This window comes from Mustelus asterias, chromosome 13, assembly GCF_964213995.1.
Source record: "Mustelus asterias chromosome 13, sMusAst1.hap1.1, whole genome shotgun sequence".
In the NCBI taxonomy this organism is placed as follows: Eukaryota; Metazoa; Chordata; class Chondrichthyes; order Carcharhiniformes; family Triakidae; genus Mustelus; species Mustelus asterias.
The window spans coordinates 32,687,439-32,714,687 of record NC_135813.1 but is presented as its reverse complement, the minus strand read 5'-3'; the positions used below and the strand labels follow the sequence as shown (position 1 = coordinate 32,714,687).

The 27,249-nt window shown below is 44.4% G+C and overlaps 1 protein-coding gene across 1 annotated transcript in view; it reads right to left on the bottom strand.

Annotated features, from left to right (window-relative positions):
- Window positions 1-27,249, bottom strand: part of pappaa (pregnancy-associated plasma protein A, pappalysin 1a) — a 285,790-nt gene that overhangs the window by 182,946 nt on the left and 75,595 nt on the right. The window contains exon 7 of the mRNA XM_078227597.1: window positions 23,575-24,067. Within this exon, the coding sequence (XP_078083723.1) occupies window positions 23,575-24,067 (493 nt within the window). The remainder of the gene's footprint in view (window positions 1-23,574; window positions 24,068-27,249) is intronic.

The window sequence follows — 27,249 nt, the reverse complement described above, 5'->3', positions numbered from 1 at the left end:
TCTTCATGCTCAATAGTTAGTATTTACAGGTCATTGGGCAATGGAAGGCATTACATGCGACTACGAACCAACGTGAAGGATGAAAGGTCCAATTTCCAACAAGGCTGCCACGGATAGCATCAGGGACCTGAGGGAATGGTCAGTGGTTGGGAAGAGGGACCTGGGGTCGAGCAGCAGGGTCCTCTGATGATCGTGATGTGAGTTTGGAAAAAGATGCTCCAGGATTAGGGAGAGACGTGGTGATTAATCTTGAGGCTCAGAGAGGTTCATTCCTGTGCTTTATGGAATCTCAAGGGATGGGACAGAGAACTCTGCGCAATTTTGTCTCATCTCTAACTCAATGGCACTGAACCTAATTGCAACATGGAATCTACAGTCCAGCTAGTTGCTTACTGCTTTTTAAAATTTCAAATGGTCAGCTCGAATTTTTCAGTTACCTCCTCAAATTCCTTTTTACATCAGGATTATGCGCATGAGAGAGTTTGCTTTGCCAACCAGTGAGATTATGGCTGAGCACTGTCTTAACTCCAGCTACCTGCCTTGGTTCTGCAATCCTTAATACACTTAACTAACAAACACTTCCATTTTGAAATTTTCAATTGACCTTTTCACAACAACTTTTAAGTAAAGTTTATTTATTAGTTACAAGTAAGGCTTACATTAACACTGCAATGAAGTTACTGTGAAATTCCCTGAGTCGCCACACTCCAGCGCTTGTTTGGGTCAATCCACCTAACCAGCACATCTTTCAGACTGTAGGAGGAAACTGGAGCTCCCGGAGGAAACGCACACAGACATGGGGAGAATATGCAAACTCCACACTGACAGTCACCCAAGCCAGGAATCGAACCCGGCTCCCTGGTGCTTTGAGGCAGCAGTGCTAACTGTGCCACCGTGCCGGCCAGGAGAAAGGAATTCCAGAATTTTTGCAAGGCTGGTGTGTCTGCATCTTTATGGCTGGTCCGTTTAACATTTTGCCATTAATTGAGGCCAACAGCAAGTTATTTCAATGAGAGACATCCAATCTCTGAACACAATATAACACGAGGGCATGATGTTCAGGAATTGTGCCTTTTCACGATGTGCCCTGCAATACTGTCAGGGGTGATAGATTGGACTCCGTACAGTAAGCAACACAATTGTATTTGGAAACTCTCGTGAAATCATATTAGTGCGGAACATGTTATTCTTTGATCTGACAGGGCAGTAAAGGGAGTGCAACACTGAACACATCACACTGCAACAATGAAAACACATTGCAAAATGCGGAACAGCATTACGTTTTAAAAGAAAATTATCATTGTAATAAATGTAAGATAAGAGATGGCTGGCAGTGAGTTACGTTGGATTAATTCAATCAAGCACTTCTGAATACGTCATAAACTGTGTGCGAGTGAAGTTCGGACATTCCATAAACATCAGTAGATCCCCAAGATTGAATTAGTGTCTCAAACTCCCTGCCAGACACTTGTTATTCTCTATAATATATACTCTGTCTCGTTTATTTAAGTTTGTAGTTTACTATTTTTAGACAGGCAGCAAGAGATGTGAGCATGGAGGTGGTAAGATGTAGGTGAAAGTGTAAATCTATCTTCATACAACCACAAGTGCATAATTGAAAAGCAGCTTTGTTTGTGTTGATGGTACAAGTACAAGTAAAGCTCAATAGTCAGAGTGGCAATAGGACTGCCAAGCAGTAGGGGTAGCACGGTGGCACAATGGTTAGCACTTCTGCCTCACATCGTCAGAGCCCAGGGTTCAATTTCTTGGGTGACTGTCTGTGTGGACATGATGTGGAGATGTCGGCGTTGGACTGGGGTGACCCCAGCAAGAAATCTCACAATGCCAGGTTAAAGTGCAACAGGTTTATTTTGAATCATGAGCTTTCGGGGCATTGTTCCTTCATCAGAAGTGCTGCTCCTTCATCACTCATCTGAAGAAGGAGCAGCGCTCCGAAAACTCGTGATTCCAAATAAACCTGTTGGACTTTAACCTAGTGTTGTGAGACTTCTTACCGTGTCTGTGTGGAGTTTGCACGTTCTCTCCATGTCTGCATGGGTTTCCTCTGATTTCCTCCTACAGTCCAATGATACACAGGTTACGTGGATTGGCCATGGCAAATTGCCCCATAGTGTCCAAAGGTGTGCAGGTTAGAGGGATTGGCAGGATAAATACACAGGATTGGGTCAGATGCTCTGTCAGAGTTCAGCACAGACTCGATAGCAGAAAGGCCTCCTCTGCACTGTAGGAATTCTGTTCTATTCTGTGAAGCACGGCATAGACTAAGGGGCAGAACTCTCCCCGCAAAATGATTGTGCAGCGATCCCCTAGTAATGCCACTCGTGTCTATCTGAATATAGGTGCAGAGTAGCAAAGCTGAGGACTGTGATGCATTATGACACCAGAAGCCAGGTAAACAATTTCATTACTGCTGAAGAGCTTCCTCATACTTCAACTCTGCACTTCACATTTCAGTTGGAGTTCTATGCAAGTGAATGTTCATGGCAGTGCAGTCACTTTGATGAGAATGTTCTGATAAGATCTAATCAATTAGCAGCGGTAGGGAATGATCTGTAACAGCGGGTGGGATATGTATAGAGCCCACCCAAATTTGGGCATCGTGTCTCAGGACCAACAAGTATCTTGAAAAATCAGCATTGGATTCAGAGCCACTGGCAGCAGCCTTCACATTAATCTGGAATCATAGAATTATAGAATCCCTACAATGCAGGTGGAGGCTATTCTGCCCATCGAATCTACACTGTCTCTCTGATTGAGTGTCTTACCCAGGCCCTCTCCCAAGTCCTATCCCCGTAACCCCACACATTCATCATGGTTAATCCATCTAACGTACACATCTTAAGACACTAAGGGGCAATTTAACATGGTCAATCCAACTAACCTACACAACTTTGGAGGTGGTGGAAAGATGATGGGGATCAGGAGGGAGCAAGGGAAGAGATTAGAATCTGGGGGCAATTTGGGCCAGCAGCCATCTTCAGCAATGCAGCTCAGCCTTCCCGTTTGTCCCAGCTCGACATTCCGATCGATACTTCCTCACAAACATACCTTTGTGCTGGTGACCTCCAGGTGTCCCTCGAATGGGCTATATGTTTCCCTGAAGGCAGCTGGCCTAGCCATGGCCGCTATTATGTTCAATCAATTCAGCAATGAGAGGTTCAAACCGGTGTTAGGTATCTTGTATGCAGATGGATAATGGCTTGACTCCTGTTTCGGGTGATGATCATTGATGCCCCCTTTGTTCTCACTATCAACGGGTGGCAAGCTGATGCAGTGGTTAGCACTGCTGCCTCACAGTGCAGAGATCCGGGTTCGATTCCCGGCTTGGGTCACTGACTGCGGAGTCTGCAACTTCTCCCCGTGTCTGTGTGGGTTTCCTCCGGGTGGTCTGGTTTCCGAAAGACATGCTGGTTAGGCGCATTGGCCATGCTAAATTCTCCCTCAGTGTACCCGAACAGGTGCCGGTTTTTCACAGTAACTTCATTGCAGCGTTTATGTAAGCCTACTCGCGAGACTAATCAATAAACTAAATTAAACAATGCGGTGATGCCTCTCTGGCACAGAATGTGCACGTTTTATTAGATGTTTAGGCACCCTTGATGTGCCTGGAAAATGGGTGCGGTGCCAACCAATTTCTAGACCTAGAATTCCAGCTATTCCACTGATCTGCACTCAGCAACCTACCAATCTCAGCTTGGTTCATCTGATGTAACTGCAGCCACGAAAAGAGGAGGGAGAGGTGCTAAACCTGCACCCATTTCCAACTCAAATTAGTTCTGCATCTGTTTCATTCCCAGATTGCCACACTTAAAGTCACCCAGGACCATCTATTACTGCCATAAATGTACTGAGCGATTAATAGTATCAGCCTGCAAGAATAGAAGTGCATTATTTTAATGAAGGGGGCCCCTTTACTGGAAATCCCAGTCCATACACACTCTTCTCATTGTGCCTATTGCCCAGGGATACCCATGGAAACACTTACTGATCATTTACTGGAATGTCTTGGGTTGCTGCTACAAAGATGCAGCTGGAATTTTTGGAACAGCTCAGAGTACTGTGCGCTTCAGGTTTCCTGAGGAGGACCTGACCTCGGCTTGGAGGACCAAGGGGCCAGTGGGCTGATTTATTACAGTATGAGTAAAGAGTGGAGAGTAGAGAGTTGCAATGAGTTTAGACGTACGAGGCAGATTTTTTACACAGAGGGTGGTGGGTGCTTGGAATTTGTTGCCGGGGGAGGTAGTGGAAGCAGATACGGTAGTGACTTTCAAGGGGCATCTTGACAAATAATGAATAGGATGGAAATAGCGGGATATGGCCCCCGGAAAGGTAGGAGGTTTTAGTTAAGTCGGGCAGCATGATTGGTGCAGGCTTGGAGGGCTGAAGGGCCTGTTCCTGTGCTGTAATTTTCTTTGTTCTTTGTTAAAAACTGAATACATCCGTCCACCATTTTATCCTAAGTATTGCAATTGCCAGCACTTAAAAATGCATTTGGAATACCAGTCCTAATATTGGAAAGTGGCACAGTGGCAGCACGGTGGCACAGTGGTTAGCACTGCTGACTCACAGCGTCAGGGACCTGGGTTCAATTCCACCCCAAATTATTGTGTGGAGCTTATACATTCTCTCCATGTCTGCATGAGTTTCCTCTGGGTGCTCTGGTTTCTTCCCACAAGATGTGCGGGTTAGGTAGATTGACCATGGTAAATTGACCCTTAGTGTCAGGGGGATTAGCAGGGTACATATGTGGGGTCACAGGATAGGGCCTGGGTGGGATTGGTGTTGGTGCAAGCTCAATGGGCAGAATGGCCTCTTTCTGCATGGTAGGGATTCTATGATTCTTATTTCAGCCCTTAACAATATGCCTTTCACTATAATTGCAGTTTTGAAACAAGCTTGTTTCAATTTTCTTCTGCATTCTTGCAAAAAAATTCCCAATAAACAGATAAAAGAATATGGCAAAGAGAATGTGGATGCATATGAAAAGTGAGGAATAATATTATTGAAGGAATTTACGAGATGAAATTAAAGACAGATTGAGACTTGATGGTGGAATGTCTTAAAAAACTGTCACTTCACCCTGGGAAGTTGAGTTAACATCCAACACAAGCTACTTGGATGTTTACCCACCTTTCTCTGTTGGATGCAATGGAAGGTTACTTTGGGCCATTTTGATCCATTTCGTGTACAATTCCTTGTCTGACACAGAGCGAGCCTCTGCGATATATTGTGTTGTGATTGAATCTGAAAAAATATGTGGAGTGGTTTGCCTCCGGATTCTCATCTTTGTTTCTCATTGCCTATATTTTGCAAGAGCATCTCTGTATCTCAATAACCCTCTCCAGCACTACATCCCTTATAACCTCCCCATTCCCAACCCTGTACCCACAAACTCCTTTCCTTTCTGACTCTGTCCTCTTGTGCAGTCCCACCATCAGCAGTTGTGCCTTCAGCCTCAAGCACTGAAATGAACATCTCTGCCTCCCTCGGTCCCTCTCTTCTCTTCCTAAAATGCACCTCTCATCAGCCACCTCTTCTAATGCCTCCTTCGTTGATTAAACCTCTGTGAAGCAGCTTGGAATTTTTTTATCTATCGTAAGGGTGCAACATAACGACCAGTTGTTATCATTGCTAACTTTTTCACCTCTCTCTGTCTCCTCTGTTGAGATGCATCCAAAGATTGTTCATGTTTTGAGATCATAGAATCATAGAATCTCTGCAGCGCAGAAGGAGGCCATTCAGCCTATCAAGTCTGCACCAACCCTCTGACTGAGCATCCCACCCAGGCCCTATCCATGTAACCCCATATATTTACCCCACTAATTTCCCCTAACCTACAGATCTTGGGACAATTTAGCATGGCCATTTCACCTAACCTGCACATCTTTGGATGGATGGATTGGCATTAATCACAACATGGTGAATCCCAGGCACAATCTATATTATCCTTTGACAACATGATGTGGAGATGCCGGCGTTGGACTGGGGTAGGCACAGTAAGAAGTCTCACAACACCAGGTTAAAGTCCAACAGGTTTATTTGGTAGCACAAACTTTCGGAGCACTGCTCCTTCATCAGGTGATGAAGGAGCAGCGCTCCGAAAGCTCGTACTACCAAATAAACCTGTTGGACTTTAACCTGGCGTTGTGACACTTCTTACTTTGACAACACATCAGTGATTAGGTCAAAGTTCATTGTTATGAGTTCTTTGTCCAGAGCTGTATAATGCATTAGAGTTAAGCAACACTTTATAAGATTTCAAAGCTGCGATTTTTCGATTAGCTGAACTGAACACAAGGTAATGATTAAGTGTTTTAATTTTCCGATCAACAAAGTTATGAAAGTGCTGTAATGAGTAGTGAATATCTGGAAGACGGTTGTGAAATATAGGTGAGATTTCAGGTGCTGTTACAAATCAAGGAAGCAAAGTTTGAACAGTTCTGGTTCTCCTGGCCGCCACTACTAAAGACGGTGATTCATGCTGAGACACAGTACACAAGTGCCAGCAGCTGTCTGAACTTCACCCCAACAGTCATTCTTCATGTAGGAGTCCAGACAATCATGTCAGGAGCCTATCAGCTCAATAAGTGCATCACAGCTGAGTCAGATCCTGACACCCACAAACATACACTCCCCAAAAGCAATCCCTGGATGGCACTCAGCAGCAGGAACGCTGATATAGCCTCTGCTTTCTCGCTCATGGAGACCAACGCCAAATGTAACACCCTCCCAATCCCCGAATTCTATCAGCTACCTCAGCACAGACTGCAAATTGGAACCTCTACCTCCCTGTCTCCCTTTAAAACAGTCTTTAAAAACCCCATCTCGAAACCCTTCTACCTGGAGTTGCAGCTGATTTGCACGTGCCAGAGAATGAAAGAATGGTCACTGATCTATTTACTCACCCTATCCCTTAAGAGAGAAGATATTCATCATTCGGGCTGGATCTGACCCCAGGTCTCGAGCAATGAAGGTGTGCCGCACAGTCCCACTCAAGTTCCTTAACAGGAAGAGGATACCTTCATGCTATTATGATCATAGAATCATACAGTGCAGAAGAAACCCTTCGGCCCATTGAGTGTGCACTAACACACAAGAAACACTTGAACTCCCACCTAATCCTATCTACCAGCACTTGGCCCATAGCCTTGAATATTATGACGTGCCAAGTGTTCATCCAGCTACTTTTTAAAGGATGTAAGGCAACCTGCCTCTACCACCCTGCCAGGCAGTGCATTCCAGACTATCATCACCCTCTGTGTAAAAAAGGTTTTTCCTCACATTCCTCTAAACCTCCTGCCCCTCACCTTGAACCTATGTCCCCTCGTGACTGACCCTTCCAGTAAGGGAAACAGCTGCTCCCTTTCACCCTGTCCATGCCCTTCATAATCTTGTATCAGGTCACCCCTCGGTCTTCTCTGTTCCAAATATATTCCAGTCTTATGTCTTTTTGAATTACCTGGAACAGGAGTCGAACCCATGCTGTTGGCATCACTATGCATCATGAACCAGCTGTCCAGCCAACTGAGCTAAACTTACCCCCATGATGATCAAGCTTTAGATCACCCTTCCTGATGGTCCGTTCATTATCTGTGTCTATTTTTTATGAAGCGGCTTAGGGCATTTGTCTCTGTAACAGACTTTGACATTGTTGGCCACACCATCATCCTTCAACGCCACTCCACTGTTGTCCAGCTAGATGGGACTGAATTTACTTGAGTCCACTCTTATCTATCTAATCCCAGCCAGATAATCATCTGCAATGTCTTCTCTTTCTGCTCCTGCAGTTATGTCTGGAGTTCACCAAAGATATACCCCTGACTTTCTCTTATTCATGATGTGGAGATGCCGGCGTTGGACTGGGGTAAACACAGTAAGAAGTTTAACAACACCAGGTTAAAGTCCAACAGGTTTATTTGGTAGCAAAAGCCACACAAGCTTTCGGAGCTCTTAGCCCCTTCTTCAGGTAAGTGGGAATTCTGTTCACAAACAGAGCTTATAAAGACACAGACTCAATTTACATGAATAATGGTTGGAATGCGAATACTTACAACTAATCAAGTCTTTAAGAAAAGAAACAATGGGAGTGGAGAGAGCATCAAGACAGGCTAAAAAGATGTGTATTGTCTCCAGACAAGACAGCCAGTGAAACTCTGCAGGTCCGCTCGACACCGCTCGACAATCACCAGGCAAGACTGTTCTCTTCCTGTTGGGGAGCACTTCAGCGGTCACGGGCATTCGGCCTCTGATATTCGGGTAAGCGTTCTCCAAGGCGGCCTTCGCGACACACGACAGCGCAGAGTCGCTGAGCAGAAACTGATAGCCAAGTTCCGCACACACGAGAACGGCCTCAACCGGGATATTGGGTTCATGTCACACTATTTGTAACTCCCACAGTTGCGTGGACCTGCAGAGTTTCACTGGCTGTCTTGTCTGGAGACAATACACATCTTTTTAGCCTGTCTTGATGCTCTCTCCACTCCCATTGTTTCGTTTCTTAAAGACTTGATTAGTTGTAAGTATTCGCATTCCAACCATTATTCATGTAAATTGAGTCTGTGTCTTTATAAGCTCTGTTTGTGAACAGAATTCCCACTCACCTGAAGAAGGGGCTTGCAGCTCCGAAAGCTTGTGTGGCTTTTGCTACCAAATAAACCTGTTGGACTTTAACCTGGTGTTGTTAAACTTCTTACTGTTTCTCTTATTCACCATTGACATTCTGCTCCTCTGAAAACACAGCTTCAGTTTCGACACATATGCTAACACCACCCAGCTTTCCCTCACACTCACCTCTCTCGACTCCTCCACTGTTGCTAAATTATCGGACTGCTTATCCAACATCAGTAATGTTGGATCATTTCCAATGAATTTCCTCCAATTAAATATTGGGAAGACAGAAACCATTAAGTTTGGCCCCTGCTCCAAACACTACTCCCTCCCCATCAATTGCATCCATCTCTCTGCCAACTGTCTGTGGCTGAACAAGGTTGTTCGCCAAATTCGGGACTGAAATAAGCTTCTGTCCATATATTCATGCCACCACTAAAGATCACCTATTTCCATTGCCTGGATCTGCCCCTGTCTCAAATCATCTTCTGCTGAAACCCTCGTGCCTTTTTTCACTCTGAACTTGACTATTTCCAATGTGCCCATAGCTTGCTTCCCATGTTCTGCTCTTCCAAAACCTGAGGTCATTCAAAACCTGCTGCCCATGTCCTAACCCACACCAAGTTCCATTAACCCATCACACCTTTGTTTGCTGACCCACACTGGTTCACAATGCTTCAATTTTGGAATTTTCATCCTTGCTTTTAAATCCCTCCGTAGCCTTATGCTTACATATTTCTCCAGCTCTACAATCCTCTGACATCTATGCGTTCTTCCAATTCTCATCTTTAGCTGCCAAGGGCCTCAGCTTTGGAATCTCCTCACTAAAACTCTCCATTTCTCAGTTCCTCCTTTAAAATGCTCCTTAAAATCTACCCCTTTGACCAGTTAATTGGTCCCTGGCTCTCATATCTCTCCCTGCGAGTTACTATTACATTTTTGTTTCATAGCTTTCCCGTGAAGCACCCAGGGATGACTCACTGTGTTAAAGGTTAAAGTTGCAACGTTATTGATGTTATTGTTGCTGCTTAAAAGAGTTCTCCAAGGAGGAAAGAAAGACAAAGAGGTTTAGGGAGATAATTCTGGAACTTCTCTCGCTGATGGGATGTCCACCGGCGGTGAAGCGGACAGTTAAGTGGCCAGAATTGGAGGACGGCAGGGTTGTCAGAGAGATGTAAGGCAGGATTTTACGGCGTAACTCGGGCAAGACCGGAAATTCCCACCCGAGGTCAACGGAGATTCCCATTGTCAGACCCTCGCCCGCTTCGATTCTGTGGCAGTCGAGGTGGACGAGCTCCAGCCGTAGAGTTGGAGAAAATTGCAAAAAATGGGGAAGGGTGACATCAGGAAGGATGTGAAAATGAAGCCAATGTATGTCAGCAAATGCAAGGGGATAGCTGAAGGAGATTTGGAGCGGGGCACATTGTTACCTCAACAGCACCTCTCAGCCTCATGACCTCACCAATAAGAATGAAGGACAAGGGAAGATCATTGGAACACAAACAGAGAATGCTGGAAAATCTCAGCAGCTCTGCCAGCATCTGTGGAGAGAGAATAGAGCAAATGTTTCGAGTCTGGATGACCCTTCTTCAGATCATTGGAACACTCGAAGTTCCCCAACACCATTTGACTTGGACAAATGCCACCACTCCCAATCATTAACTGACCTTTCCTTAATTAGTGAGTTCATGGGAATCATCACCTGCAGTTTTTTTTAATTCATTCATGGGACAAGGGTGCCGTTGGCTGGCCAGCATTTATTGTCCATCCTTAGTCGCTCTTGGAAGCCAGTTGAGAGTCAACTGCATTGTTGTGACTCTGGAGTTACATGTAAGCCAGACCAGGTAAGGACAGCGGGTTTCATTCCCTAAAGAACATTAGTGAACCAGATGGGTTTTTCTGACAATCAACAATGGTTCCATGGTCATCAGTCGATTCTAAATTCCAGATATATTTTAATGAATTCAAATTCTGCCATCTGCCATGGCGGGATTCGAACCCAGGTCCCCAGAACATGAGCTAAGTTTCTGAATAAATAGTCTAGCGATAATACCACTAGGCTATCACCTCTCTGAGTTTCATGGAAAAAGCCAAATCTTCAGGAAATGAAGCTTGTGAAGTGTCACTAAGTAATAGGTTAAAGCAAATACTCAGCAACTGTGCTGACAGGAAACTTTGGTTAGATTTTATTTAAATATCTATGCTTGTATTCCTCTCTGCTCTGTTTGCTCTGGCTTCTTGATGTCTGGTTGAAATTTGCAAAGCAACATTAATTTGTCTTCTGTGATCTCAATGACAGAACTTAGGCACAGCTCATCCGTGCTTTGTCCGATCGTTCCATACCCTGCAAAGATTAGGTTAACATGAAGTGGAAAGGAGACATTTTCTTCCCAAAAGAAACACAACACAAACCTGCCTGCAATTCACGAGTGACCTGCAACTTATCTCGGGTCAACATTCAAAAGGTACTGCAAAGCCAGAGGAGACCGGAAAGTTTCTGATTCTCCTACTGGGTAAATAATAATTGAGACAAATCCGCATCATTAAAATTCCTACAATTTTGTTTATCCAGTAACTAAAAAAGGTTTGTTGAAGTTTTACAGGACATTTGATAGCAGTTATGAAAAGGGAGGAAATAAAGTCAAGCAAGTCTTCCTACCGGACAGAGGTCATAAGTATTCTGTATCCACAGTGCCTTTTCCTCGCAATAAGGTGAAACATCAAAGAATGTGTTTTTTATTAGTTCTGACCTTTGTTTCACCTTTCAGTTTATATAGGTGAAAATTTACGCAGAGGCACAGCAGGCTCATAGGCCAGTTAAAAAAAAATTGCCTCAGCTCCCGAACGTGACTCCATAAAATGTGGGCTTGTCAAGTCAATCTCTCAGTGTGGAGGCAGGATTTCTGAACCATTTTGGGTCTAATCATAGAATCCGTACAACGCAGAAGGAGGCCATTCGGCCCATCGAGTCTGCACCAATCACAATCCCACCCAGCCCCTATCCCCTTCACCACACGTATTTACCCTGCTAATCCCCCTGACACAATGGGGCAATTTTCCATGGCCAATCAACCTAACCCGCACATCTTTGGACTGTGGGAGGAAACCGGAGCACCCGGAGGAATCCCATGCAGACACGGGGAGAATGTGCAAACTCCACACAGACAGTGACCCGAGGCCGGAATTGAACCCGGGTCCTTGGCGCTGTGAGGCAGCTGTGCTAACCACTGTGCCAGCGTGCCACCCATAATGCCTATCATTCATACCTGGGATGGGCTTGAAATTTGGAAAAAACAAGTTCGATTAAATTTCTGGTTGTGACTTTACAAAGTTTTACTTTTCGTTTAATCTTCCCCTTTCCCTCTTGATTCTCATGCTGCAGGTCATGTGAGGATACGATTGCATAGTTAATATGTTGCTGCACTCATAATGAAGACCTGGACTGATTATACATGAGTTCTCATCTCACTATTCACTGGGGAATTTAAATTCAGTTAATCGAATAAATCTGGAATAAAAACTGGTTTCAGTAATGCTTTTTTAAATTCATTGATAGGGTCTGGGCTTCACAGGCGAGGCCAGCATTTATTGCCCATCCGTAGTTGCCCTTGAGAAGGTGATGGTGAACCGCCTTCATGAACCACTGCAGTCCATGTGGTGTAACTGCACCTATAGTGCTGTTCGGGAGGGAGTTCCAAGATTTTGACCCAGCGATGGCGAAGGAACAGCAATATACTTCCAAGTCAAGATGGTGACTGGCTTTATGGGGAACTTCCAGGTGGTGGATTTCCCAGATATCTACTGCCATTGTCCTTCTAGCTGGTAATGACCATGGATATGGAAGGTACTGCTGAGTTCTTGCAATGCATTTTGTAGCTGGTACACACTGGTACTACTGTCCATCAGTGGTGGAGGGGGTGACCATGGAACTACTGGATTGTCATAAAAACCCATCTGGTTCACTGACATCCTTTAGCGAAGGAAATCTGTCCTCCTTATCTTATTAGGCCCAGGTGTAACTCCAGACCAGGAGCAGCACAGTGGCACAGTGGTTAGTGCTGCTGCCTCATAGCGCCAGGGACCCAGGTTTAACTCCAGCCTCAAGTCACTGCCTGTGTGAAGTCTGCACGTTCTCCCCGTGTCTGCGTGGGTTTCCTCCAGTTTCCTCCCACACTCTAATGATGCGCGGTTTAGGTGGATTAGCCATGCTAAGTTGCCCCTTCATGTCAGGGGAGTAGCAGGGTAAATATGTGGGTTCACAAGGATAAAGATGTGCAGGTTAGGTGGATTAGCTATGCTAAATTGACCCTAGTGTCAGGGAAATTAGAAGAGTAAATATGTGAGGTTATGGGAATAGGACCTGGGTGAGATTGTGATCGGTACAGACTTGAGGGGCCAAATGGTCTCCTTCTGCACTGTAGGGATTCTATGATTCTACCTGTGGCAAAGTATGTTGACTCAATTGCCCTCTGAAATGGCCTAGAAAGTGAGTTATATAAAACTCGTCGACAAGGTAGCAAACAGTAAAAGTGGATGGACCACGCAGCATCCACCCAGGCAGCAGAAATACTAACCCAGCCAGGTGAACCCTGCAAAGTACTTTGACCAATACCTGCGGACCTGTGCCAAAATTTACAAGCTTTCCCACAAACTAGTCAAACAACAACCTCACATGGGTATATCAGCCAACAGTGCAAGCACCTCCATCGCCATCCCTGGGTATGTCCCATTTCACTGATATAACAGACAGACCAGAGGTGGCAGCAAAATGTCATACAATCAGGAAGGAGTGGAGCCTTCAGTATTGACTACATGAAGGCGCAGTTCATCAGGTCAAACATGGGCATGGAAACCTCCTGTTGATTACCACCAACTGCCTTCCCTCCACTTCCGAATCAATAGCCCTCCATGTTGGAGGCCACTTGAAAGAAGTGGTAAGGCGAGGGAACAGAATGTACACTGGTTGTGTGGGGGTGGGGGGGTGCGGCAGTGGGTGGGGGGGATGGGAGGGTCTTCAATGTCCATCACCAAGAGTGGATTGATCATACCACTACTGTCCAAGCTGGCCAAGTTCTGAAGGAATTATCTGTCAGACTGGACTTTCGACAGGTGGTGAAAGGACCAACTAAAGAAAAATATTGACTTGATCTCATCCGCACCAATCCACCTGTTGCAGATGCATTTGTCTGTGACAGAATTGGTAGGAGCGATAACCATGCAGTCTTTGTGGACATGAAGACCTGTTCTCACACTGCAGACACTTTCCCTCCTGTTGTGTGGCATTGCCACGATGCCAAATGAGATAGATTCGGAACAGATCTTGCAGCTCAAAACTGGGCATGCATGAGGTTCAGTGGGCCATCGGTAACAAGATTGTATTCCACAACAATCTGTAACCTCATGTCCTGGCATATCTCTCACTGTACCATTACCATCAAGCCAAGGAACAACCCAGGTTCAATGAGCAGTGCAGAAAAGCACGCCAAGAGCAGCCACCAGCTGCCAAATAGCTGAAGCGCGCCAGGCCGACAAGCCTGCCAGATAGTGGACACTGTGCCTGGAGATTGAGACTGCCATTCACAACCGACAGATCAAATCAAAGCTCTTGTGGTCCTGTCACATCCAGTTGTGAATGCGGCGGACAAGTAAAGAACTAACTGGAGTGTGAGGCACTGTGAACATCCAATCCACAAACTTCGATAATGGGGGAGCCCAGTGTGGCAGTGCTAAAGATATGACTGAAACATTGGCAATCATCTTCAGCCAAGAATGCTAATGAACCCTGACAACACTCCAACTCTTGTGCTGAACACCTGTGCTCCAGAACTAACTGCGCCTCAACCAAACTGCCTTCTATCTGCTTCGATAGCAGCACATCATTTCCAAAGTGTTCAAATCTTCTATCCTGTTTGATTCTATTCATCATCTTTCTCTCCACCCACTGCTTGAAGGCAAACATTCAGCTTCGCTACAATCACGTTTCGAGACTGGGTTTGTAGAAACTTCACTGTTTTTCATTTCTATTTGGCAGCATCCTTATCTACAGAATTGAAAACTTCCTGTTGTGGATATCTATAACTTTAATTGGATAACAGTCAGAGACTCCTACTCAGCCTTCTTCAATGTACAATCAACCCTTCCATAATGTGATCCATATTTGCTTCTGCTATCTGTTTTTTTTTTGAGGAACTACAATTCCTTAAATACTTCTTTATAAAGGAGTCTTCCCCTCAGTATAACCTGTGTAGTCTATCCATCAATTTGATTTATTATTTTATTCATTCATGGGGCTTTGGCGTCATTGGTTGGCCAGCATTTATTGCCCATTCCTGGTTGCCCGAGGGCAGATGAGAGTCAATCACATTGCTGTGGTTCTGGAGTCACAAGTAGGCCAGACCAGGTAAGGACGGCAGATTTCCTTCCCTATAGGACATTAGTGAACCAGATGGGTTTTTCTGACAATCAACAATGGTTTCATGGTCATCAGTAGATTCTTAATTCCAGATTTTTTTTATTGAATTCAAATTCCACCATCTGCCGTGGCGGGATTCAAATCTGGGTCTCCCAGAACATTAGCTGAGTTTCTGGATTAATAGTCAAGTGATAATACCACTAGGCATCACCTCCCATATATGACTATGCCATGTTTAGTTTTTATGTATGAATTACAGCCTGACCTTCAATTTTGGCATGTTTTTCGTCATTCTGAAGTAGATCTGTGGATCTTTCATGATGCACAGAGACTAGGGGCAAGTGTCACCAAACGTCAAATTAACTTGAAGTATGTTGGACCAAAAATTGAGAATCTGAAGTAAAAGTGTGAAAGAAAAGATGGCGCCATAAAAGATTACACATAACTGAAAACTATTTCATATACTTTATTTCTCTGATGTTTCGCCCTCCCAGCTGATCATACACATCGGGGTGAATTTTACCGTCCCACACGCCATGGGAATCGGAGCGGGCGAGGGGCTGACCATGCTAAAGGTCCGTTGACCTTGGATGGGATTTTCCAGTTGCAGGCCGAGCAAGGCTGGAAAATCCCGCCCCATATCTTCTGCTGCATCTGGTCAGCTTTATCCATTGCTATCGTATAACTTCACTTTTAGAGCACCGATTGAGGGACCCAGTCTCGGGATGGGGGGGTCATAAAGAGCCCTCCACCCTCTGACCCTCTGTTCTCCCCTGCAACCGCCACCCTGCGAACACCCTCCTACTGGGGGGCGGCGCAGTGGTTAGCACTACTGCCTCACAGCGCCAGGGACCTGGGTTTGATTCCTGGCTTGGATCACTGTCTGTGTGGAGTTTGCACGTTCTCCCCGTGTCTGTGTGGGTTTCCTCCGGGTGCTCCAGTTTCCTCCCACATACTGAAAGACGTGCTGGTTAGGTGCATTGGCCATGCTGAATTCTCCCTCAGTGTACCCGAACAGGTGCCAGAGTGTGGCAACTAGGGGATTTTCACAGTAACTTCATTGCACTGTTAATGTAAGCCTACTTGTGAGTAACAAATAAACCAAAAAAAAACTAAACAACCATCACTCACATGTGGCTCACTCAGTGACGCAAGACTAGGCTTTGGGGGTGTGCACGGGGGTGCTGAACTGGCAGCAGCTACCACCTCCCTGTCAACCTCTTTGACTGGCCAGCAACTCTTGGTGTGCGAGGGTTCTGTCCCTGGAGTTGATGGCACTTATTTTGGTGGGTCTTCCCTAAAGCATGGGCTTCTTGCTGGCTCTCAGGCTCCCTGTCGCCTTCATTAAGTATCCCTTCCCCCCATTGGCTTTGGATAGGTGTCCTTTCTATCACCTCAGTAAAACAGGCTAAAATTCAGGATGGTGAATTGCTGACAGCTTACCAATGGGGAATTAGGCTGGTCGATTTTATCATCATCATAGAATCCCTACAGTACAGAAGGAGGCCATTCAGCCCATTGAAACTGCATCCCCAACAATCCCACCCCAGCCCTATTCCCGCAACCCCACGCATTTTACCCTGCTAATCCCCCTGATGCTAACGGAGCAATTTAGCATGGCCAATCAACCTAACCTGCACATCTTTGGACTGTGGGAGGAAACTGGAGCACCCAGAGGAAACCCACGCAGACACGGGAGAATGTGCAAACTCCACACAGACAGTCACCCGAGGCCAGAATTGAACTTGAGACCCTGGCAATGTGAGGCAGCGGTGCTAACCACTGTGCCACCGTGCCACCCATTTTAACTGTCCTCCCTTCAGGTTTTCTGCTGGGCAGGTAGGCTAAAACTTAGGCCCGGAATGTTTGACAGAACATAAAAAGAAATTTTGCCAGTAAATTAAGCATTTAGGATCTTTGGCTTGGAGTCATTCTTGCTCAGCCATTTATGTTCTGAAACCTGCTGATAGTTGCACACAAAAATTGCTTCTTGGAGGAATGCCAACAGGCTGACCTGCAGTATGCATTGGACGCCACATTGTTTCCTGTTCTACTGTAATTTATGTTGCGAGTTTGTGTATTACATAAATTGCTGTCATATACCTTAAAAAAAAATCTTTCAGGGAGGGAAAAAAAATGAAAATCCCTGATTTTAATCTCGTATGATGAAAAATGTATGTTCAAACAGCCAAGAAATCTCAAAGCGCCAATTAGAACTTCCTCAGACCAGCTCCACTGTACAAATTTACTGTTAATTCCTCGAGATCAGTTCAAGATTAAATCCAACGAATCTTTCAATGACTTTGTCACAGAGTGAATCTCATGTTGAGTAGTTCAGGGCCAACATCCATCAGCGGCATGGAATGAGCTTGCTAAAGATGTCAGCAACAACAGCTACCGTTGGGACGAACCCACAGGCAGCAGCTTGCAACAAGAAATTATTTTTTATGATTCGGAATAAAAGCGTTTGAATTCCTTTGATGCCTCAGCAAGTTTATCTCATCATCAGTTGAGCCAGTCAGGAGAAGCTGGGCTGTTTTCTTGTATTGGGTGAATTGGTTTCAACCACTGCAGTGGCAACAGTTACCACAATTGGCATCAACTAACTTAGGAATCATTGTCCCCCCCTTCACTGTTTGCGTTGATAAACCGACTTGTCTGATTTTCATCCCCAAAGGAGTGGAAAATCATGTGCGGTCTATAGACAATCTGCTCACCATAATTATCACTCAAGCACTGAAAGTACTGATAACTCCCCCTTGAGGTGGGGAGGAGGAAACCAGCCCAATAACCTTTCTAACAACCTCCATTTGGATGTGCTGCACATGTGGCCATCAGGTGGGGTAAAGACCATGCTCAGTTTTCTCTCCAGGTAAATAGCATGTCGCACACGCGTGAATAATGCACACTTGTGCACCCATATGGCATCAAAGAGTGAATGCCTCCAAGCCTCAAGGAAACTAAGATAAAAGCAAATTACTGCGGATGTTGGAATGGGAAACAAAAACAGAAAATACTGGAAAATCTCAGCAGGTCTGACAGCATCTGTGGAGAGAAAACAGCTAAGGTTTTGAGTCTGGATGACTTAAGGAGTCATCCACACTTGAAATGTTAAGTTTATTTATTAGTGTAAGAATGCTTACATTTACATTGCAATGAAGTTACTGTGAAAATCCCCCAGTAGCCACACTCTGGTGCCTGTTCGGGTACACTGAGGGAGAATTTAGCATGGCCAATGCACCTCACCAGCATGTCTTTCAGACTGTGGAAGGAAATCGGAGCATCCGGAGGAAACCCACGCAAACACAGGGCGAACATGCATACTCCACACAGACAGTGACCCAAGCGGGACTCGAAACTTGGTCCCTGGCGCTGTGAGGAAGCAGTGCTAACCACGATGCCATCTCTGTTCTCGCTCCACAAATGCTGTCAGACATGCAGAGGTTTTCCAGCATTTTCTGTTTTTGTTCAAGGAAACTAGTATGGGAAAATAAAAGCGATATTTCAAATTATTGCATTAAATAATGGGCATGATTGATTCTTATGGCAATCAATTAGGGTTTGATGACTTCAAACATACACAATGTTATGATGTGATTTTCAGGGAATGGGCCTCAATCTCTGTGTAAAATGTGTTTCGAAGTGTGCAGCAAAATTAAGTGTTCATGATCTTGCTGATGAGGGTAAAAACTGGCGGAAGTGACAGCCTTCTGTGTTAAAATGTAGAAATACAATAGAAATATGACCTTGAGAGCTTTCCAGGAAGAAACCTAATAAAGGGGTTCAAATGTTGTTTGTAGACTATTCCGGTTTATCTATCATAGGTTTATGATATTGCTTAAAGCCCTGAAGCATCTTTCTACTTCTTAACACACTTCCAGTAATCTGTAATTTTCCATAAAAATAAATTTGCTGTTTGTATGAGGTCAATGTATTTTTAATCATCAATATCCATCTATCCACCTACCTACCTTTCATCATTCTAACCATCAATATCCGTTCATCCACCTATTAATATCCATCCACGTGGTTAGGAATATCCTCAATACTGCCCTGTCCCACCACCCTAACTTCACAGGGTGTTCAGTGGAAACTGCAGCATTTTTCAGATTGTAAACTTATTTCTTCCCCTTCAAGTTCTGCAGTTCAAAGCTGACATTCCAGTGCTGAGGGAGTGATGCATGTTTTCAGGTAGAATCATACAATCATAGAATCTCTATGGGTGCAGAAGGAGGCCATTCGGCCCATCGAGCCTGCACCGACAACAATCCCACCCAGGCCCTGTCCCTGTAACCCCATGTATTTACCCTGTTAATCTCCCTGACTAAGGGCCAATCCACCTAACCTGTACATCTTTGGAGTGTGGGAGGAAACCCACGCAGATATGGGGACAACGTGCAAACTCCACGCAGGCAATCACCCGAGACCGGAATCGAACCCGGGTTCCTGGCTCTGTGAGGCAGCAGTGCTAACCACTGTGCCACTCTGTTGAAAGACCACAACGGTGTGGTCTTTCAGATGTGATGTCGAAACAAGTTTCCATCTGCCGCTCAAATGGATCGAAAAGATCTTATGGCACTATTACTAAGAAGAAGGGTTTTTTCCTGGAAAGGTTCCAGTGCATTGGGAAATAGCTAATGTAACACCTTTAGTCAAGAAAGGGAGGAGGCAGAAAGCAGGAATCTACAGTCCAGTTAGTCTAACATCTTTTTTGTCGAGAATCCATCATTAATGAGGTTAAAGCTAGATAGTGAGAAAATCATGATGAGATCAGGCAGAGTCAACTGAACTTTGTGAAAGGGAAATCACATTTAATTAATTTATTAGAGTTTTTTTGAGGAAGCAGCAAGCAAGGTGAATAAAGGGGGTTCTGTAGATGTGGTGTACTTGCATTTCCAAAAGGCATTTTGATATGGTGTTACATCAAAGATTACCGCACAAAATAAGAGAACATGGTGTGTGGGTAATATATTAGCATGGATTGAGGATTGGTGGTGTGGTAGCTTGGCCCCTTTCAGGGGCGGGCATTTGTGGGTCACGTGTGTCATACAATCTCCTGGGGCCTATCAGGAGGACACGCATGAACCGGCACCTATCGGGTGTTCGGGCACAGGCCCTGGTAGTAGGGAACCTTCAGTGAAAGTAAGTGGAACTAAACTTGTACCTGCATTGAGCTTGTTGCGCACAATTTTATCTTTCCTTCAATAGGTCACTGTTATGATTCAAAGCTTCCCCGTCATGATACCTCACTCTACAACATGTGACCCAACAGGAAGCAGAGAGTAGGCATGAATGGGTATTTTTCGGTTGACAAGCTATAACTAGTGGAGTGCTACAGGGACCAGTTCTGGAGCCTCAACTATTTCTATCTACATCAATGATTTGGATGAAGGGACCAAGTGTATGGCAGCTAAATTTGCCAATGACACCACAATGGACAGGAAAGTGAGTTGTGAAGAGGAGGTAGAGCTTGCAAAGGGATACAGATGGGTTAAGCGAGTGGGCAAAAAGTTGGCAGATGGAGCATAATGTGGGAAAATGTGAACTTGTCCACTTTGGCAGAAAGAATGGAAAAGCGGTATACTATTTAAATAGAGAGAGATTGCAGAACTGTGTGGTATTGAGGGATCTGGGTGTCCTGGTACATGAATCATGAAACGTTGGTACAGCAAGTGATTATGAAAACAAGTGGAATGGTGACATTAATTGCGAGGGGATTCGGACATAAAAGTAGGAAAGCTTTACTGCAGCTGTGCAGTGAAGATCACATCTGGAATATTATGTATAGTTTGGTATCTTTATTTGAAAAAAATGTATAACTGCATTAAGTAGTACAGAGAATATTCACTCAACATATTCCTGGGATGAAGGAAGGTTGAACAGTTTGAGCTGGCGTCCATTGGACTAGGGGATTTTTTACAGTAACTTCATTGCAGTGTTAACGTAAGCCTACTTGTGATACGAATAAACAAACTTACAGTTCTCATAGAATCATAGAAACCCTACAGTGCAGAAGGAGGCCATTCGGCCCATCGAGTCTGCACCGACCACAATCCCACCCAGGCCCTACCCCCACATATTTTTACCCACTAATCCCTCTAACCTATGCATCTCAGGACTCTAAGGGGCAATTTTTAACCTGGCCAATCAACCTAACCCGCACATCTTTGGACTGTGGGAGGAAACCGGAGCACCCGGAGGAAACCCACGCAGACACGAGGAGAATGTGCAAACTCCACACAGACAGTGACCCGAGCCGGGAATCGAACCCAGGACCCTGGAGCTGTGAAGCAGCAGTGCTAACCACTGTGCTACCGTGCCGCGGATTTTTAAAAAGTTATTTCATTCAACTTTTACGTTTAAAAAAAAAATTGGGGATGGGAATATTTCAGACTCAAGCAAAACACTTTTTTGTCTGTTTAAAGCAAGCTTGGAGCAAGTTGTCCTCTTATTTTCATTGGCCAAACAAACAGAGTGCGTGCAAATGTGTCAAACTTTCAAATGCGATGCTTCAGTTTGCGCAGTGTTGAAGTTACTTTATTCTGACTGTTCCCTTCACCAGTACGGTCATTATTCTACAGAGTACCATGTATTTTACATTCTTGGCTGAACGGACCTGATCCTTGGCTACAAAAATAAACTGAAAGGAATCTACATGGGATTTTTCCCTTTCCTGCCTGTCAGCATTTGATCTCCTGTGTTCTCAATTTAGCCCACTGGGACTCGTATACATATTTAACATGTCTCAGCCACTTTATAAAGTGCCTTCATGTAAATGGGAAATGCCATCCAATTCATCTGCCAACCTGCCAAGAGCGGGATCACTCAACAGTTTAGGAAGTCTGGTTCCCTGTTGAGCAAAATATGCATGAATGAATACAAGAAAATTGAAGGAATGGAAGCCAGTGATTCACTGCACCAAGTGACTTCTTCAGAGGGTAAGCTGATGAAATAGAGCAATCAATACTATCACCCCATTAAATCACACCATTAAGATGCAGTGCCTTGCTTTTTTTCTCATTCTTTCTCACCCCTCCTGCAAATGTTAGTCTGTCATTTCCTGCCAAAAGAAGAGCAGGCAATGGCCTAGTGGTATTATCTCTAGACCATTAATCCAGAAACTCAACTGATGTTCTGGGGACCTGGGTTCGAAGAAGTCACTTGATGCAGTGAATCACCGGCTTCCATTCCTTCAATTTTCCATTCCTTTCCTGCCTCTTCTCATTCCCAAGACCTTCCTGACCTCATGTTAAATACTCCTTTCTGGACTAGCTGGGGTCTGTCTCTTCAGGCTTGATATAATGAAACCAATCCTCTCTGTTTCAGAGACCTTTACTTCTGAATTTGTTTCGTTTGGATTTTGCAGTTCCCCAGGGTATTAATGTCCTGGCTTACAAAGCAACACAAAGAATTTACTGTACGGGACGGGCCATTCATCCCAGCGAGTGTCATGCCATATCTTCATCTAAACCCCATCAACGTTTCCTTCCATTCGTTATGTGCCTATGAAGGGGAAAGTTTGAGGGGAACATGGATTTGGATCCTGAACTCTCGGCAATAGATACTGGCTTGTTGCAGCAGTTATCAAACAACGTCCTATCAAGTACATTTGGTAACATTTTCTCATGCTAATTTGCCTTACAAATGGAGAAAATACGGAGTTGTTTCTGGCCGAATGAAACATCGATTCACAGGCCCATTGGTGGTGCTTTGGACTTGGTTCAGTTGCTGGAGGAGATTGATCCAAGCATTCTGCCACCATGCTGCTATGTTTACTGTTACACTGAGTTCACATGGCAGCAGATGCTACATACACACAGTGGAGTTTCCATTGTTTTTGTTTTAAAAGTGAAGATGAAAGGAATATATCACCAGCCACGGTAACTTTGTTGCTGATTGTATTATCATGCATTCTCCTGTAACGCAGCTTGCAACACACTTGCCTTGCTGACCCAGTGTGTTACATAAGTATTCATCTGGATTACATTGTGCAAATGCGAACAGTTTATTAAAAAAATATTGAGTTGATTTATCTATAGGATCCGTTGGAATCTGAGCAGTTTAATAATGTTGATCAGCAACACTTTGCTTAAAAAGTTTTTGATTGGATTAAGTTCCGTTCACTGCATTAAAACTTTGAAAAAATGTGTTCCTAATTTTTGAATTCCACCATAAGATGATCTACAACCTTGATTTCTGTCAGTTTGTATTATATGGAAAAACCATGTCACCAGTGCTGGCATCTAAAATCCTATCATGAACTAGAAAACAGAAAATATTGTACTTTGGGGATTATAAAATGTAAGCACTGTGTTACATAACTTCTTGGGAAGGTAGAAAAAGTTCTATCTATCCATAAATTTTTTTACTGCATTTCTTTCTTGCCCCTCTTTCGCATTACAGAAAAAACCTTATTGTTTGCTGGCTGACCACACAAAGCCCAAAAAAAGCCCCAAAGCATCAACAATTTATTTAAAAAGAACTTGAGGCGATTGATTGTTCAAGAGGGGGTCCTGTACTCAAAGTGTACTTACGTGTCTTCGAATCTTCTGCTCAAGTCTTTCACCACAAAGTCCGGCCCCTCTTTGAAAGGTGGATCCCGCACGATCTTGTAATGGATTGGCGTGCATTCTTTGCAGAAAGCATTTTGCGGCGCTGAGGTCAGCATGGCGGCGTCGATCTCCAAATGCTCGTCCAGCGTAAAGATTTGGACGCCGTAAATCTCCTCGGACGTCATGAGCTTGACCGTGATGGGGACGTCGCAGAAGACGTTTTGTGGCCCGAGCGAGATTTCCTTCCCGCTCACGGTCAGCAGTTTGATGTTGTGGATGGCGCCGTGGGCGGCCCATTCGGTGAAGGTGACCCAAACGGTCAGGGAGTCGGGAATTAACGTGTGGCGGAACTCCAATTCCAGGTAACAGCCTTGAGGTTCGGGGCATTCCGGGGGGACCGTTTTCTCATCAACGCCAGCATCTGGACTCCAAGTTCTGACACTGTTCTCGCAAGGTTGCTCCACGTCAGGGGGTCCTACAGAGGGAAAAGGTTTTTTTTAAAAATTAAATCCTCTGAGTAATTAATTAAAATAAATGTGTTCCAGCCATCCATTCCTTGCACGTTAAAAAAAAAACCTGAAGGCCTGTCAAAGTTAAAAGAGAGTTAAAATTACTGTTGCACAGACAATCACAACACACCGGCTTCACTCTGCAACCGATTTGGAAGTTAATAATGCTTTGTTAAATGCAAACTGCTGAACAAAATTCACTGTGTAAATTAAGGGGGAAATAGTTTCCTACCATTGTGATTAGTATATCAATTCACAGCACTGTCAGAAAGATTAATGGGTGATATTTGACGCCTGCATCCTACTGAAATTATTGCCGCGTGCATAGAATTTCTGTACCTACTATTCACTTCAGGAAATACTTGCCTTTTTTTTCCCTTGTTTCTGATTTTTTTTTCCTCATTTTTTTTACACTTTAACTAAAGGGCACTGTGGGGCCTTGAGAAGGGAGGAAGCATAAAACAATGTGCGTAGAGATCACCCCAGCAGAGAAAGACAAGTTTCATTCCAAATAAGATAGATGCCAGAGGGAAATTGTTGCAGTTAATTGCTAGCAATTGCTCTTTTGAAGCTTAATAAATGTTAGCGTTCCTTCACACGAATAGCACACATTATTTATGTCTCCATGTTCCAATGGGTATTGTTACATAAGGGACATTATTAAAGTGCTGCAGCGTATTTAGAAAGAGCGGATTTGAATGTGCTTCCTCTGAGAACAAGAGCACTGCAGCGAATTTCTAGAAGCACTTGAAGGTGTTTCAAAACTGTCCAGGTCAGAAGGTTAATTAGGTTCCTAACTGGGCAGTCACACATTTATCACCATTGTTATTTGTGCTGATGTCCATAATCTGCAGATAGCGACTCTGGAACAAGGCTATCAATTGGTGCTTTTACTTTCTGGCTCCGGCTTTTCCAGCTGGGAAGCAATCCAAAATGGAATATTTTCTTCATATTTTTAAGAGGTCTGGGAATCGGAGCAGTGAATTTCCAAGGGCGCACTGTCACATCAAATAGCATCATTTCAGCTAGCTCTCTGCATCAAGTTTCCTTCTCAAATAGTCCCCTTTTGTGGCACTGTTAGCAACCAAGGGAAGGTGCAAGATTGAAAGGACTTTGTCTCTCCCAACTTTCGCGAAGATGCCAAGTGGGCGGCACTGGGGCACAGTGATTAGCACTGCTGCCTCACAGCACCAGGGATCCGGGGCTCAATTCCCGGCTTGGGTCACCGTATGTGCAAAGTTTGCACATTCTCCCCATGCCTGCGTGGATTTCCTCCGGGTGATCTAGTTTCATCCCACACTCCGCAGATGTGCTGGTTAGGTGCATTGGCCATGAAAAATTCTCCCTCAGTGTAACAGAACAGGCGCCGGAGTGAGCCGACTAGGGGATTTTCACAGTAACTTCATTGCAGCGTTAATGGCACAGTTGGTAGCATATTTGCACGATATAGTGGAAGGCTGTGGGTTCAAATCTCACTTTAGGGCTTCAGCACAAAAATCAATATTAACACTACAGCGTGCTCCTGAGGGAGTGCTGCACTGTCGGGAGTGCTGTTTTTCACGTTTGACCTGCTCTCACAGATGGATGTAAAATACCCCATGGCATGATTTCAAAGGTAAGTCAGGAGAGTTACCCCCCAGTGCTCTGCCCAATATTTATTCCTCAATTAAAAAAACAGATTAATGGATGTTATCACATTGCTGCTGTTTGTGTGAGTTTGTTGTGTTTAAGCTGGCTGCCTATGTTGCAATAGTGACCATGTTTCAAAAGTACAGTGCAGATGGGAACAGGAGGCTGCAGAGGGACATTGACAGATTAAGTGAGTGGATAAAATTTTGGAAAGTACCAAGTTGAATGCGGGCAAGTGTAATGTTCATCTGTCAGGCACAGGATAAATCAGCATATTTTCAAAATGATGAGAAATTGGGAAGTTTAGAGGAGCTTTTATTTTTAAGAAAAGCAATCAAAAATGCTAAAGTAATGTTTGGTGCTGGATTACAAGGGAGTTATGCTTCAGTTAATGCAGAGCTCCCAAGCACCAGCTGAAGGGTTGGAATCATTTTAGACATCACACCTCAGGAAGAATATATTGGCCTTGGAAAAGGTACAGTGCAGATTCACCAGCATGATGCCAGTATTTAGACAATTGGTTTATCAGAACATGTTACATCAACTCAACTTGTCCCCAGTCAAGTATAAAAGCTTGAAGAGTGAACCAATAAGGGTTGTTTAAAATGATTTGACATGGAGAAACTATTCCAGTGGGAAAATCAAAAACATAGGAGCACAATCATTCAATTAGGATGAGATTGTACAGGAACGAAGTTATAAAGCATTTCTTTACACAAGGGTAGTAGAAGTCTGGCACTTTCTTTTATAAAAGGCTGTTGATGCTAAGACAATTGGAGTTTCCAAAACTGGCTTAGATAGATGTTTGTTAGGTAAGGCAATCAAGAGGTCAGAAGTGGGTTATTAGACGTGAAGTTCAGTGCTTTCCCTGCTCGGGACTCAGATAAAACTACATCGGGGTCTACTGACGTTGTGGCGCACTGATTAGCATAAATGAGACTCTAGCCTCACCTATTTGCAAAACTCTGCAGGTTAACATCAGAAATGGACGTGACCCAAGTTAGGGCTGGCGGTAGCAGTGTGGTATTGTCACTAGATGGGTAATCCAGAAACCCAGGGTAATTCTCTGGAGACCAGGGTTCAAATCCCACCATGACAGATGGTAAAATTTGAATTCAATAAAAATTTGACTTAGAAAGTCTAATGATGACCATGAAACCATAGTTAATTGTCGTAAAAGCTCGTCTGGTTCACTGACTTCCTTGAGGGAAGGAAATCTGCCATCCTTACCCGGTATGGCCTACGTGTTACTCCAGAGCCACGGCAATGTGGTTGACTCTTAAGTGTTCTCAGGGATGGGCAATGAATGCTGCCCCCAGCCAGTGACACCCACATCCCATGAATGAATAAATAAAAAGCAGCCTAATCATGTTTAACTGCCTACCTAATGAGCTTTCCACCGAGCAGCGTAGGGTTATTTTTGTAAAGTCTTCACCACATCAAAGTTGTCAGTTAGGAAGGATAGTGGACATGCAAATTCCATCAGCTTTAGCTGGACAGTTAAAGAAGCAGGGCAACA